Source organism: Lepisosteus platostomus, chromosome 8 (genome assembly GCF_059453375.1).
Source record: "Lepisosteus platostomus isolate fLepPlt1 chromosome 8, fLepPlt1.hap1, whole genome shotgun sequence".
Classification (NCBI taxonomy): domain Eukaryota; kingdom Metazoa; phylum Chordata; class Actinopteri; order Semionotiformes; family Lepisosteidae; genus Lepisosteus; species Lepisosteus platostomus.
The window spans coordinates 31492157-31508795 of NC_142618.1; the positions used below are offsets into that span (position 1 = coordinate 31492157).

At 39.3% G+C, this 16639-nt stretch overlaps 1 protein-coding gene and 1 long non-coding RNA gene across 7 annotated transcripts in view; both read right to left on the minus strand.

Moving 5' to 3' along the window:
* On the minus strand, window positions 1-3729 carry LOC148657203 (uncharacterized). Its single transcript, XR_015940897.1, has 2 exons — window positions 2220-3729; window positions 1-2189 (listed from the first exon to the last, which is right to left on the minus strand). It is a non-coding gene; the product is annotated as an uncharacterized LOC148657203 (long non-coding RNA).
* Window positions 3730-9675: 5946 nt separating this feature from the next.
* The window catches only part of LOC148657204 (alanine aminotransferase 2-like), a 42474-nt gene continuing 35510 nt past the window's right edge, over window positions 9676-16639 (minus strand). For all 6 annotated transcript variants that reach the window (XM_088643145.1, XM_088643141.1, XM_088643146.1 and 3 more), the window contains exons 8-12: window positions 15679-15815; window positions 15318-15492; window positions 14039-14194; window positions 13806-13918; window positions 9676-13725 (exon numbers count right to left, since the gene is read on the minus strand). In XM_088643145.1, coding sequence (XP_088499271.1) covers window positions 13635-13725; window positions 13806-13918; window positions 14039-14194; window positions 15318-15492; window positions 15679-15815 — 672 coding nt within the window. In that variant the 3' untranslated portion in view covers window positions 9676-13634. The remainder of the gene's footprint in view (window positions 13726-13805; window positions 13919-14038; window positions 14195-15317; window positions 15493-15678; window positions 15816-16639) is intronic.

Consider the following 16639-nt stretch of genomic DNA (forward strand, 5'->3'; position numbering starts at 1 on the left):
TTCTATCTGAAATACAAATTTGATCAGTACACAGAAAAACTAACAAACTTCACTCCACCCAGTGCTTATGCTTTTCACTGCATCTCTGCTTTATGTGACATTGAAACAATTGCTCATCATTGGATTTATCAAAAGATTTTTGGTCATTTCTATCTATCCTCATAATTATAAATGCTACAGTATATTCTTATACAGTACATTTTAAACATGATTTGATTTTTTTGTGCTTAATTCAACGTTGATTGAGTGCTTAATTACACATTTTGTGGTTCTTCTACCTCTAACACCTTGATTAATGATTCAGTCATCACTACAATAGTTAAACTGTTTACAGACTTATCTTCTAGTTTGAAGTGGACTTAAGGGAGCTTTCCAAAAATGCCAAAGCTACCTTTGTACCAGGATAAAAGTTAGGGTGTTCTCCAATCTGTATGTTTTGTTGACTCACTTCACCACTTCAGATTGTGACTTTCACCTGAATTGCCAGACTTGCTGTGACCATTTTGATAATTAATTTTGTATTTATCATCTAGATAAAAAAATAGTTATGATGGGGATTTTTGGAATGAAGACTTGAGACGTGTAATTCTCTTTCTTTTCTTTCATTCCTCCTCTTCTACAAGGGCAGGGGACTTCTTGATAAATTCAATCACAAGCGTCCCTAAACTTCCTTTGAAAATTGTTAAGTGATTCACAGATTCATCAACCCTTATTTTTTTCTTTATTTGAAACATTAGTCATTTTAAACTTTTTCCTCAAAGATAGATGTAGTCTTGTCAATATGCTTTCCATCTGTCTTTGTGTATAGCTGTAACAGGCCTATTAATAAGCCTGACCATAACTCAACTGATGCAATGAAATTTAAAAAAATTCCAAGTTCAGAGCCAAAATATGAATTAATCCAATTCTTTCCTATTTGTTTATATCCACCAAATCTTTAATGTTTATCTTGTGAAAATGATCAAGAAATGGCTTAGACAACTTTAATCTCTCTAAGCTTTCAACATCAACATAAGAGTCTTCAAAAATAGCACACTGAAAAAGGTCACTATTACTTTGTCTGATATAATACTGTGTGTTCTATCTTACTGTTGTTTGATTTTTAAATGTCCTTACAATCTAGTGTTATGTCATCAGGGGCATCTCAGTATCTTAACTTTTAAGTGTTTTAATTTTAATGACGGTGTTCTCAAAATAGCTGTGATGGTGTATTTTTAATACACAATCGACACAAATATCTGCATTACTACTGTAAGCATCCTTACACTGTGTTTCAAATCTATAGGAATAACATCAGGAACAATTGCCTTGGGTTAAAGAGCACATGCAATATTACATTCTACTGTCACACAGTATCACTTTATGATAACATCCCCATACTGGGAAACATTTCAAGACTATTTGAGACTTTTCCCATGTCCAGCAATGCACTGTCCCAATCTGGCAACAGGAAGTATACTATAAACCCCAGCAAAATTGACAAAGACACTAATCTGACAAAACCATGGTGATTTACTATTAGCTGTGGGTCTGTACAATAGATTGCAACCACCTTTGGAGAGACACATTTTTTTTGTTTGGTCTGGAGTGAGACTATTCCCCATCCAGCACTGTATTCTCCCAGTCTTGGAAGAGGAAGTGTTCTTTAAACACCAGCAACATTTGCAAAGACACTAACCTGACCAAACCAAGGTGATTTTCTATTGTGAATCTGTAAAATAGATTCCAGCCACTTTTGGAGAAGGAGAAATTTGTGTTTAGTCAGGAATAAGATCTTTCCCTATCCAACAATGCACTGCAGTTTTGCTAGAGATGATCCATACAGATCAACAATATTAGTAAAAAACTAAAAACTGAATGGAAGGAGAATTGCTATTGGCTGAGGGTTTCAACACTGTACAGTATGTTATGCCACTTTTGATGGTGCAAAAAAATGTTTTTGTCAACGGTTATGGTTAAATATACTGATTGTATACTTTATACCGCTCCCTTAAAACCTTGCATTTCACAATGCTTTTAATTCAATGGGAAAAAATTACAGTAATGACAATTTACAAGAGAAAGAATCATGCTGTCAAATTTGTCAGAGGTGGGAATCATTGTAGGTGATCTGCAGTAAACCCTTATAAATTTAGCATAATATTCAAGAAATTTAAAGTAACCAACATGACACAAAGTAGGTGTTTTAGCTGCTTGACACTTGTTGCTATTCGCTTTACACACTACTGTTGTGGCTGAAGAACTCTTACACTGGTTGAAATTCGCCTCTTTACTAAGACATCTGGTTCATTTGCGTAACTCACGCTAATTGGTCATGGATGGTCAGTGTCTCTGAAGGTTTTCCAGGCTCTTAAAAGCTGCAGAAACTGAAGAACTCAGTGTAGCTGTAATATTGGTGCAGTTAAGTCAATATTTAGACTATTTAGCTCATTAAGTAGTTGAGTTGAAATGACAACCTGCAGACATATCAAATTTCCAGGACAAGGATTAGACAGCCCTGACTGATTTATGCCTCAATGGTGCAGATGAAAAAGATACGTCTTAAATAAGAAAAATTGTGACGGTAACACTGAAAAATCACACTTCCTAAATTTAATTTCTGTCCAAAAACACAGCCATGTCATTGAGAAGTGTGTATGTTTTGTGGGTATCCTAACCCTAAGAATTTGAGTTAGGTTAGGGTTCAGACTGGTCCAAGAATTTCCACAATTTTCCACTCAATCTGCGCCTCAACTGAGTAGAAAATATACCTCGATGAGTCAAAATATTGGTCTGAAATGACTAAGCAACCTTGACAATCCAAAGAGAATATATCTACAATAGTAATATTTTATTTTTTGTATTGAGTCACTGGAAATTTCATATTGAATGGTGTTCTCAGTGAGCATGGTTTCAGGCCCAACTAGGGTAAGAGGCAGGAATACCTAATAACATTTGGCTTTATTTGTTTATATGCCTTTGTATTTTAAAGCAAAATCCAAGAGTGTTAATAGTATAAACACTTTCATTCAAACATTTGCTTGTAACGATCCAACTTGAAAACTATTGGCGAAATTGATAGCTAATAAGAATTTTGAAAAGTAAGCAAGCTTATGAAAATTATCTCAAAGTTAATAAACTTTAGCAGGATAAATTCAGAAGGTGAAACACATTTTTATTACAAAGAATATTATCCAATATTTAAAACCACCATGAAACAAATAAGGCAATAGGAGTCTTTCTCCAAAACAATTAGAACAGCACTTTGCAGCAAAGTAAACACGATTATATTTAGACTGTCCTGGAAGATGTTGTAAATCCTGGGTCCTTAATGGCGGTACCTCAGTCCCCTTAGAAGTCTCAAAGATTCCCTCCTCCTTTGTGAAATGTCCTTACTTCTTTTGCCGTGGTTATGTAAAAAACAAATGTTTTCTTCACAAGGGTTTTCCTGCTATGAGAAACACTGGAATACTGGTTTATGGTCTGTTGGCAGGCAAGCTATGGTTTCTCTTGCTAGTTGACTTCTTCTGATTTATTCCTTCCTCTCTTCCCCATAAGAGGAACATCCTTTTAAAACCCTAAGCTCCTCCCCGGCTCACACAGGTGTTACTAATAATAGGACCAATTACCCAATTAAATCTGAAATTAAACAAATCAATCGGCTTAATCCTGGCCAGGCTTCAATCATTGAAGAATAAATAAATTCTCCAATAAGGCACTTTTTGTGCCTTTTATTCATTTGTTGCTATTGCTACAGTGCCTTGCGAAAGTATTCGGCCCCCTTGAACTTTTCAACCTTTTGCCACATTTCAGGCTTCAAACATAAAGATATAAATTTTTTATTTTATGTGAAGAATCACCAACAAGTGGGACACAATTGTGAAGTGGAACGAAATCTATTGGATTTTTGAAACTTTTTTAACTAATAAAAAAATGAAAAGTGGGGCGTGCAAAATTATTCGGCCCCCTTGCGTTAATACTTTGTAGAGCCACCTTTTGCTGCGATTACAGCTGCAAGTCGCTTGGGGTATGTCTATCAGTTTTGCCCATCGAGAGACTGAAATTCTTGCCCATTCTTCCTTGCAAAACAGCTCGAGCTCAGTGAGGTTGGATGGAGAGCGTTTGTGAACAGCAGTTTTCAGCTCTTTCCACAGATTCTCGATTGGATTCAGGTCTGGACTTTGACTTGGCCATTCAAACACCTGGATACGTTTATTTGTGAACCATTCCTTTGTAGATTTTGCTGTATGTTTGGGATCATTGTCTTGTTGGAAGATAAATCTCCGTCCCAGTTTCAGGTCTTTTGCAGACTCCAACAGGTTTTCATCCAGAATGGTCCTGTATTTGGCTGCATCCATCTTCCCCTCAATTTTAACCATCTTCCCTGTCCCTGCTGAAGAAAAGCAGGCCCAAACCATGATGCTGCCACCACCATGTTTGACAGTGGGGATGGTGTGTTGAGGGTGATGAGCTGTGTTGCTTTTACGCCAAACATATCGTTTTGCATTGTGGCCAAAAAGTTCGATTTTGGTTTCATCTGACCAGAGCACCTTCTTCCACATGTTTGGGGTGTCTCCCAGGTGGCTTGTGGCAAACTTTAGACGAGACTTTTTATGGATATCTTTGAGAAATGGCTTTCTTCTTGCCACTCTTCCATAAAGGCCAGATTTGTGCAGTGTAAGACTGATTGTTGTCCTATGGACAGACTCTCCCACCTCAGCTGTAGTTCTCTGCAGTTCATCCAGAGTGATCATGGGCCTCTTGGCTGCATCTCTGATCAGTCTTCTCCTTGTCTGAGCTGAAAGTTTAGAGGGACGGCCAGGTCTTGGTAGATTTGCAGTGGTCTGATACTCCTTCCATTTCAAGATGATCGCTTGCACAGTGCTCCTTGGGATGTTTGAAGCTTGGGAAATCTTTTTGTATCCAAATCCGGCTTTAAACTTCTCCACAACAGTATTACGGACCTGCCTGGTGTGTTCCTTGGTCTTCATGATGCTCTCTGCGCTTTCAACAGAACCTTGAGACTATCACAGAGCAGGTGCATTTATACAGAGACTTGATTACACACAGGTGGATTCTATTTATCACCATCAGTCATTTAGGACAACATTGGATCATTCAGAGATCCTCGCTGAACTTCTGGAGTGAGTTTGCTGCACTGAAAGTAAAGGGGCCGAATAATTTTGCACGCCCCACTTTTCATTTTTTTATTAGTTAAAAAAGTTTCAAAAATCCAATAGATTTCGTTCCACTTCACAATTGTGTCCCACTTGTTGGTGATTCTTCACATAAAATAAAAAATTTATATCTTTATGTTTGAAGCCTGAAATGTGGCAAAAGGTTGAAAAGTTCAAGGGGGCCGAATACTTTCGCAAGGCACTGTACATGCTTTTACAGACATTTAGACAAGATTCCCCTATAGGGCAAGACAGTGTAAATAGCCAATAAGTAAGAACAAAAATGCGAAGATAGCATTGAGATATCAGATTTCCTAAATTATATTTCTCTAAAAAAATATATTTTAGAGAACAAAACAAAACAAAACCATTTTACATATAAACCACCATTATTCAGCCTTACTTTTACAGTACACTTTCGACAATGCATCTCAAGCACAAATTGTCTATTCCTGTTTATTCCCCTAGTATTTTACAATTATATAACTTTTAAACAAAATTATATACAGTACATTCAAAATGAGGAAGATGCATACATTTATGAAAATGAAAAGGGAGGAGACTATATAAATGTACGTTATTAAGTTTCAGTTATTTTGTATCTCAACAAATTCTGACCTTAAAGGTTTAATGTACTGAACCCATCTAGACCGATATTTGACAAATTCTCTCATTTGTAATTTTAGCTAAATTTTTATTTTTTCCATTATATTTATTTCCTTTATTAATTCAATCCAATCATTCATTGTTAGTAAAGCTGGGAGAAGCCTTTTTTCTTGTTTACATTTCTATCCTAACACACAGCCATTACACTGAGAATTGTCTGTTTTTTGTGGGTATCCTAATCCTAACCCTAGTTCAGAATTTGTTTCAAAACTGTCCACTCATTTGAGAGGAAAATAAATCTCAATGAATCAAAATATAAGTCTGAAAGTAAGCAAATTTGGTAGAGAATATATCTACAATAGGAAAATTCTATTTCATTACAGGTATTGACTTATTGGAAATTTCATATTTAGAGGTCTTCTCAATGAGCATGGTTTCAGGCTCAACTAGGCTAATCAATACCTAATCAAACTAGGCTTTATTTGTTCATAAGCCTGGGTATTCCAAGCCAAAACATAAATGTTTAACCACTTCCTTTCAAATTCTTGCTTTTCAGGCAATTTACACAACATTCCCATGTAGGACAATGCGGTGTACAGAGCCATATATGCAAGAAAACAAATGTGAAAATAACCTCAAACACCCTCTATGTTTTTTAAGAATTCTAACCCTAACCCTAGCTAAGGGTTTGGGTAGGTTAGGGTTAAGGTTCAGATTTTCTCCAAATAATTAATGCAACCTTCCACTCATTTGAGCAGAAAATATAACTCAGGACATCAAAATATTAGCTTGAAAAGAATAAGCAACCTTGCCAAACCAAAGAAAATGTATCAGCTATGGTACAATCTTTTTGTTTAACAAGGATTCTGTTATTGAAAATTAAGTGATGAATGGTGTTCTCAATGAACATAGGTTCATGGCTAAATAATTAATAATTGCTTACACTTATATAGCGCTTTTCTGGACACTCCACTCAAAGCGCTTTACAGGTAATGGGGACTCCCCTCCACCACCACCAATGTGCAGCATCCACCTGGATGATGCGACGGCAGCCATAATGCGCCAGAACGCTCACCACACATCAGCTATCAGTGGGGAGGAGAGCAGAGTAATGAAGCCAATTCATAGAGGGGGATTAGGAGGCCATGATTGGTAAGGGCCAATAGGAAATCGGCCAGGATGCTTGGGTTACACCCCTACTCTTTTCAAGAAACACCCTGGGATTTTTAATGACTGCAGAGAGTCAGGACCTCGGTTTTACATCTCATCCAAAGGACGGTGCTTATTTACAGTATAGCGTCCCCCTCACTATACTGGGGCATTAGTACCCACCTGGACCGCAGGGTGAGCGCCTCCTACTGGCCCCACTAACACCTCTTCCAGCAGCAACCTTAGTTTTTCCCAGGAGGACTCCCATCCAGGTACTGACCAGGCTCACACCTGCTTAGCTTCAGTGGGTTGCTAGTTGTGAGTTGCAGGCTGCTGGCCAAATAGGTTAACAGTCAAGAATACCCAATAGTTTTTAGCTGAATCTGTTAAAATTGCAGTCCATCCAATACAAATGCAACAGTTTGAAAGCTTTAACCACTATCTTTCAAACTTTTGCGGTTAGGGCAATTTACACAACATTCCCATTCACGGCAGTGCAGTGTATAGAGCCATACTGTATATGCAAGAAAACAAATGTGAAGATAACATTGAAATATCACTTTTCTTAAATTTAATTTCATTTCTCCAATACCTTTCCTGCACCGTTCCTGTATGTTAGTGAGTATGTAAGTAATACATTTGAATTGTAAATGGTACTTACCCCCTCTTTTCCCCTAAATCGCTACAGTGTTCCTCATTTTGAAGTATGGTGTTTTGTTTGGCAAAATGGCCACCAGTCACCTTTCTGTTTTTAGTTTCGCATGCAGCCACATTAGCAGTACAAAAAAAAACTGCTGTTCTTAAAGGGAAAGGATGATGGTAGGCCATGCATAAATAACTGACATACTGTATGTCTATTTTCCTTGCTAAATGTATAAAAAACCTCACAAAACTTTCTTAAGGTTATGATTTTGTAACAGGTGTAAGTTATTTTGTTTTTGTATAAAAGTATTTTTATTTTCTTTAAAAGTCCCTTTAAGGGAGGATGGGCCCAGGTAAGGAGGAGCTATAAGAGGGACTGGGAGATGCCAGTAGCAGGGTGTTGCTTTGGAGAGAAGATGTGTTGAGAAGAGCTTCTGCGAGTTGTGTATTTTTTGGGTAATCATGGTAGAAAGCAATAAATCCCATTTTGTTTGTATTTGAAGACTGTTGTTTTGGGAGTGTTAATGTTGGTTGGCCATTGTTAGGGCATTGCAGTGTAAAGAGCCATATACTGTATGTAAGAAAAAAATTAGAGCAATTTAGACAACTTTCCCTCTTAGAGCAATGTAGTGCACAAAGCTATTTATGTAAGAAAAAAAACATTGAGAAGTAACATTTCCTAAATTTCACTGTCCTAAAACACAGCCATACCATAGAGAATTGTCTATGTTTTGTGGCTGGGAGTCCTAACCCTATCTAAAGATTTGGGTTAGGTTAGGGTTCAGACTTTCTTCAAAGAGTTTCCACAGTCTTCCATTTGACTGGAAAATATACCTTAATGAATGAAAATGTATAGTCTGAAATATGGAAGTTATCCTGTCTTGACGAGACAGGATAACTTCTGATACAAGTGAGTCAATTAGCGCTCGCTGTGAACATACACCCTGTCAATATGACATTCTTTTACAGTTTGTCAATATTCATCAATTCATCACTTTTTTTTAGCCCAGTGCATTTCTATCAAGCCTCCAGTTGGTGCAAAGGGTTTTCCATCTTAATAACTGTTCTGTTTACTGTTGTTGAACTACTCAAGGTTGTCCACAATCATGGATAAGGCAGAGGTACTCTGAGTGTTTGGTGGAAAAGTGACTGGCACAATAGATTATTTTTTTTGAGTGAATTAAGTTTGAATAACCAATGACAACATTATTGTGCCTCAGCAAATCCTCGCTTAGTGTTCTAGTCCTAAAAACAAACAATTCAGTGTAGTTGCTCAAGCCTGTAATGCGTTTCAATACCACAGCTGCAGTAATCGCACAAAGCTCAACAACGTTGCACAACAGCTCCTATTGCATTCCCTTTCAAAAGGTAAACAAAATTTAGCTCACTTCCCTCTGACACTTACAGGTTTGCTATACATAAATCGCTGATCTTTTAGTTAGCTTGTAGCTTGTTTAATTTGACTTTGATCCTAATTTCATCCTTGCACTTGTGCTTAATAGATCAAACTAATAGAGAGATAAGTGGGAGTGTTGAGTGCCATATCTGTTGCTTGGAGCAATTTTCTGACTTTTCAACAGATGCCTCCACACCAGGTTTTCCCTAATGTCTTCAGTCATTTTCCACATTTGCATATTTTGGAAATGTACTACTCTTTATTACGGAACAATCACACTATCCAATAACATTTGGCTTTCTGTTTCTTTTAAGTATACACGTTTAGAATGAACCTCTGCCAATAGAGTAGGGTACCCCATCCCCTGAATTGTGACCATGTATTGTAAAGAACCCAATGCTCTGATCAGATAAAAATTAAATGAACAAGAAACTCTTTCAGTAAGCATTAATTTTACATGAGCATCTAATCCAAAAACAGTGGAATTAAGGTCTCTTTCCAAACTAGAATGGGGGTGGGAATTTAATCTGCTTGCTGTTGTAAACAGTGGTGTGGCATCTTTAACATCCAGCACAGACATGACCGATTTGAATTAAATTTGTTTGAAAAAAGGTGTTATCCAAGAAATTAAGCACATGAGTTGCATTTCAGCACATGATCTTTATCTCAATATAGCCCCAATCTCATCTTGCACTTCCTCTATTTAGAAATAAAAAACAACACATCTACTAGCATAGATTTTTATTGTCTATGATCACAGTTAATTCATTAGGTAAAACACCATACCATTTTTATATCACAATTTGTAGAGTCATTCCTTTCTAACCTTAAACACTTTGGAGAAGGCATTGTGAATTGTGAAGACGTGCAAATTTCCTTCTCGGAGCCCCGTTCTGATGAGGCAGGATAGAGGAACACAGATGCAACAACTGTTAATTGTGCAGTGGCATTGAAAGGTACTTGAAGGAGCACTATGGTTGCAACTCGCAGAATCATGCAGGTCACTTTTTTTTTAAAAGACAGAAAATCCCTTCCCCAAGACTGAAGTCCCTCTCTTACAGGGAGGGAGTGACTGCCCTGTGTTTCAGTGCTTCATCTCCAGTTGTCTGCCTGGAGCACCAAAACCATAAAAAGTAACTGACATGAATATCAACAGAGTATCAACAGATCCCACAATCCCGGATTCCCCTTCCCCACCTCTACTTCTTTTTTGGCTTTTATGCTTGCCTAGGAATGACTTTTTACTCATGTCTTTTTTTTGTATTGGGAAAGGTTGCAGCAGTTTACCAGCAGTGTTGAAAGCCTATAAGTAACTGGAACAAGAACAAGAAGTAGATACTTCTGGAGGAAGTGCGAGGTGTAGTCACCCTGATGGCTTTGATTATATTCACCATCTAAGCTAAGCCCAGAGGTGAGGGGTGAAGATGAGGTCTAGTGCAGGCTGGAATGGAAGCACTCAGGGTCAGGGTCTGTTCTTTTAAGTCAATGATATATCCAGATCCCCTCCTGATCCTGCCTAAGTTGGAGAACAGTCTGCACCCTCTCTGCTTCCTCGCGGGTAGGTGGTTGCGGAGAAGGCAGACTTCCATTTTTCCAGAGCCAGAACGGTATACTACAAGCACCAGAAATAAGGCACCAGTATTTAAAATTCTCAAGTGCTTGGCAGTAGGCAACATGTAAAGGCAGTGCTACCTTAAGCACAGTACCAGATTCTTCTCCAGAAAACTAACATTGAAGGAGCAGCAGAGATCAATCTGTTCAAACAGCACTACAAAGTGTTCTTCACACTGTGAATACCGAAACTGAGGGGTGGAGGCAGAGGTGTGTGTGACCCTGCCAACCTGTAAAGAGATCCAGTGACACCTGCTCCAGGTTTTAGATACTGCCCCCTACACTTCAATTAATTTTAATGAGATTTCTCTAGTACAGAGACAACACTGGAACTGTACCACAGAGACATACATGTTCTGAGACACTGGCCTTATAGGAATGAGGTGATGCTGTGACTCCAGTTTCATAGCAGATAGACAGTTTTACAGGTTTAACTGTAACTGTAACTTGTCCTGAAGTACAAACATACATTTACAAGAAGATTTAAATCCATTCACACCATTTTACTCAAAATAAGGCAACTAGCATGAAATTAGCACCTCTCATTATATTCAGATACATTGTACAGGTGCAAAATCCTGAAATGTATTGGTACAATGGGAGCCTGGCAGTTATAGCCACTGAAGTTAAAACAGTCTTGACTGCCATTGTCCCAAAGATAAAGTGCTGTTTCGTCTCCAATTTACAATCATCCCACTTTCACACAATTAAGGCTTAGGTTACAATAAATGTATTAGTTTAGTATTAATTTATTAGAAAATAATTATCAGTCACTCAGGTAGAAAGTATAATTGCCATATAAACGTGGAACTAGTGCTTAGTACATGACAGAACTCACAAAACATTCTGCATGTTAGAAAGGCTACAGAACATATTAAAGCCTGTGTGCACCTTGGTTTCAGCACAGTAACATTGTCCAGTCGGAGTGTCCATTGCTCTGTGACAGAGTTTTGCCTGTACCAGTGCTGGGGACGTGCTAACAGTCATCCTGCTCCCTAATCAAACAGCAATAAATGGAGAATTAAGTTTGTGATATTATTCATTCTGCAACACCAGTTTCATTCTAAAATGGATTTAGAGAGTTTACAACCAGGACATGCTGGACTTCTAGCTGGTTCACAGGACTGCAGCTCAGAAATGCCTTACTAAATTCTTAAAATACAACAATTTTCTCCTGACCACAACACATTTGAAAGACATCTACCTGAAGCAAAGTCCATTGCCTATACAATACATTTTAAATATTGTCTAAATGCCCAAATTATTTCAGGCCATGGAACATTGGTGAACCACATAACACCTGAAGCCAAAGTATGACTGAGATCAATTAGCTGGTTTGTTATCCAGTCTTCCTTTCTATTAGCACATTTCCAGCTCTAATATGGAAGGATAACTACAGTAGATGGCTCTGTGGCCTCACTCAAGTGCCTGAGAGTCAGAGCACCCTAGGCAAAAGTTCTCAGAGAGCACAGTGACCACAACACTGCAGTCCCACTCATGGCTCCCTTTGCAACACAAACGTGCTGGGCTCAAGAGTATCAGGCAGTCACTGAATTGACTATGTCCAGTCAGTTTTAGATCAATCTGAGTAAACCAGCCAGTGCAGCAAATAACGGCTAAAGATCAGGTGATCACCAAGATGAAAACTGTATGACCCTGCAGAAATGAGATGATCAGAGATGTGGAGCATTTCCAAACTAGTTTATGGTTATTGTTGATATTTAAGTCAAAGGTACCTCACATCTGTCCTAATTAAGTCATGTATGCAAATATCTAATTGCACTGGGAATATTTTTAACCCAATGCACTGTTCATTTAATATTTTTATTGAAATGCTTTGCTAAAATTGGTCTAATCATGTAATGCCATCAAACAGGAGTTTGATATTCTGTTCCACAGAAGATTTCTAAATGGAAACTGTAGGAATGAAATACTGTATTGTACCATACTGTACGGTATTTGCATTCATGTGGGCAACATACAAAAGGGAGTACTCCCAAGCAGAACCCAATGCATGTTCCAGAAACCAAACATTTCCATAAGGTTTTAAAAACATATTTCCTTTTTCACCTCTTGTTTCCACACCTACACAATTTTTTACTGACTTTCAGAGAAGTAGATGGCTCTACTGTAGTGAGCTTTTTTTCCCTTTACAGCTACACACCTGAACCCTGGCATGTTGTGTGCAGTCACTACCACCAGAGGGAAGCAACACACACAGGCCAACTGCAGGCATGGTGAGAGGAGGCCTGCAGTCCCTGAACTTGACAGTGCCCTGGTTGTGCGAACACAGGGAAAGCTGCAGACCTCTTCAGTGTTTATTTTCCAGTCAGTTGCAAAGTAAACAGGTGGGGTAATAGATATCTTTTTTCTTTTTCAGAATTCCAAAGACATTTCCAGATGTCTGTGCCATGTTCTCAAAGATATGTTGACTACCCTACTATAACAGACATATTGCTGCCCTCCACCACTCCCTAGGAGTGTCACAGAGAACCTGCACAGCTGCAGGAATTCTCAGAGCTGACCGCCTCTATCCATAGACTGTTGTGTTCTTCCTCCTCTTCTCTTCTCAAGAGATACAGCCACAAAGCTGCAGTCAAAGAAGGGCTTTCCATGCGCCAGTACCAGAGAGAATCTATAACGTCAGCTGACAGGTTATGGGTCACCAGGGAAAGTCACAGGGCAATTAATGCAGTGTAAATCCATTTGTGGGGACTCACTGTGGGCTCTGATACCTATCCATGAGTCTAGAAGGTAAAGGCATTTTCTTCCCAGGCCACAACAGACTATAGTGAGGTGGGAAGAGGAGTAAGTCTTTGAGATACAACTCCTCTGTCCTGATCCACAAATACCTAGGATTTGTTTTGCAAAATCATCCAGAAATTAGTTTTTATCTTAGAATTATCACTCTTAACATGAACTGTTAATCACAAAATCCGCAGAAAGAAAAAAAAAGGAGAACTTCCCTCCCCCCCAGTCCAGGGAGGCAGCACCTGGTCTATAGCTGAGGGAGTGGATCAAGTATAGCTGTGCCCCACACCCCCTGCCCCAGCTGGGAGAGGCCCGGACAGGGCTCAGGAGTACTCGCGGGTGAAACGCTGGTGGAATTCCTTCAGTTTGCTCAGCAGAACTTCCAGCTTCTCGGTGGGGGGCAGGATGGTCATCCTAGGGAGGAGGGAGAGAGCAGGTGAGGGAGAGATGGCAGGAGGGGGCAATGGTAGGGGACGCGAGCCGAGTGGAAATACCTGAAGTGGTAGGTGCCGTCCTTCTGCCCAAAGCCGCTGCCTGGCACCAGGCAGATCCCAGTCTCCTCCAGCAGTCTCAGACAGTAGAACATGTCTGGAGCTTGGCCCATTGCCTGGAGGGGCAAAGCAGAGTGGGAGATTGTGGGACAGCATAGAGCTGCAGACCTTAATGAGAAGTAGACAGATAAAAGGGTGACCAAGATATCTAACCAAATAAGACCGAGCAAGTGTACCTGTGCTTCCTTGATTGCCCGTTCCGGGATGTTGATCCGGGGGAAAGAGTACATGGCTCCTTGCACTGGGTTACAGCTGATCCCAGGAATACTGTTCAGCAGCTGCTCCACTAGTCTCGCCCGCTCTGCAAGGGAGCTCAACACAGCAGTGCGCTCCTGACAGGATAAGAGAGATGAAATTTGAGTTCTGGAAACATGCTGCTGTAATCAGGTTGTCAAAAGATTTGTGTGCAATTTCTATAGCTGAGCAGTATACGTGGTCAAGTGGGTATGAGCTATGCTTTAAAGGTGCAGTGTGTTTGCTATCTGGCTTGATGAGCTGTGTGCGTTTCCTCGGTTTGCAGATATGAGGATGTATGAAGTTACAGGTAGTCCTAAGACTACCAACTGGATAAAGTAAAACAATACACTTCAAACATTTTTTTCCCCAATGGGAACTCCACAAATGGAGGATTAGTCTCTCAATCAAGGTTCACTAAAACAATTCGGAACTCACCAAGTACGTATTACCAGTGAAACTTTGTTCACTTGGACATAGAAACAGGACAGAATTTTCCAACTACATGCTGTTGTAAATGCAGCACACCTTTAGAATTGAAAACTGGTGATTTACTGCCCATGCACAGCAAAGCATAATGCTAACCAGATGTTGACTTTCATCCCGCCAATGATCAGACTATATGTGTGAAAAGTTTAACATTATTACTGATTTATTGGAAGGATCTTTTTGGTTCAGTTTTAAAGTAAATTATGAGTGGCCTCAGTAAAAGCACTTGCACAACAGGAGGCTGATCTATTATCACAGGTTCAACCCTGGGTTGTGTGTCACTGGTTAACTGTTCATGGCAACACAAATGTTTCAGGGGATTAGTCAGCCAGGACTCTCAATTGTTGAGAGGCTCCCAAATTCCTGCAGTGCTTGTTAAAGAATGAATGGCTCAAAGGAGTCTCCAATTTCATTCTCCCCTGTGTGTAGTTGTTCATAGCTGTGAGCTAAGATGTGAGAAACACAACTGGCAATTCAAATAAATCTTTATATTTATAAAATATTTATATAATTAAAGTCTCATCAAACTGTTACAGTAAAGATGGAATCATATGCTCAGCCTAATTCTGTACAAAATGTAACTACTGTTCAAATTAAGACCTATCAAGAAATTACCGATTTACTGTTTTTGTCTATAATTGTGTCACAAACCTCTCTTAGAAACAGATTAGAAAGATTCACCACATAAAACGCATTTGAAGAGTAACACAGGACCGCAGTCTGGATACTGACCTTGATGAACTGTGGGTGAGAGGGCTCTCCTTCCTGGGGAGGGTTTACAACCAGATCCATCAGGGCTTGTCCTGGCACGGGAGGACACAACCGCACTGACACCAGCTTAAGTAGCTGGGCCTTTACTGCAGGGTCCAGGTTAATCACTTCCATATAGCCACCTCGGAAACCACACCTGCAACACAAACGGGCAAACGTGACTGATGAGAGACGGGCCGAGAGCCACCACTACAGTGTTTTACAGTGCCATTCACAGTTATGTCCACTGATCCACAAATTCAGAAATCAGCAGACCTGGACTCATGTGCATTTGAATTTGTATGACCGTCGATCTTCAGCATCTCTAGAAATGCTCACTCACTCTCCCATGTAGCACTTGGAGGTGGAGTGGAAGGAGGCCAGTTCCACAGTGTTGGAGAACTCGGGGCCCATCTCAAACAGCACCTTCTTGAAAGAGTGAAATTCGCAGCTCTCTGCATAAATATTGTCCTGGTATACCTGGTGTTGAGAGGAATGGAGGCAAAAGGGAAAGGAAGTGGATAAAGTCAGCAAATAAAACAAAAGTGCATTTATGCTTACATATACTGAAGGTCTTCCACAATATCTCATCATAAATTATGAAAAATAATGAATATGAATTATTTTTACATATACAGTGCCTTACATTGGCGTTTCCCTGTTGTATACACAAGAAATTGAAATTCACATAAAACAATTTTACCGAGTCAGAGATCAGAAAGTCACCTTTTATTTTTAGAATGCGTTTTGCAAACAAATTTATCATTTTTCAACTCAAGCATACTGTATGTGTTCAGTCCCCCCAAATTGAGGTAACCATAAGTACTGGGACACTTAAAAACAAATTAAAGAAGTGAAAAAAGTCAGTATTTTGTTGCAAATTCCTTGCTTGCAACAACTGCATGAAGTCTCCATTACACTGACATCGCCAGACTGTTTCTTTACTTGAGATGCTTTACCAGGCTTTAACCGCAGCCTGTTTAAGTTATTGCTTGTTGGTCGGGGTTACTGCCTTTAGTCTCCTTTTGAACAAATGAAATATATGCTCAATTAGATTCAGATCTAGTAATTGACTTGGCCAGTTTACAATGTTCCACTTCTTATGTCTGAAGAACTTCTATGTTAAGCGTGCAGTATGCAACAATGACCCGAAACATAATGAACTGCCAATGTCTGGTGCCATTTTTTCTTACATTTATAGACAAGATCTGTTTGTACATCTCTGAATTAATCCTACAGCTGCCATCTTCAGTTAAGATCTCAATAAAGACCATTGAGCCTGTTCCATACGTGCTCAAGCCATG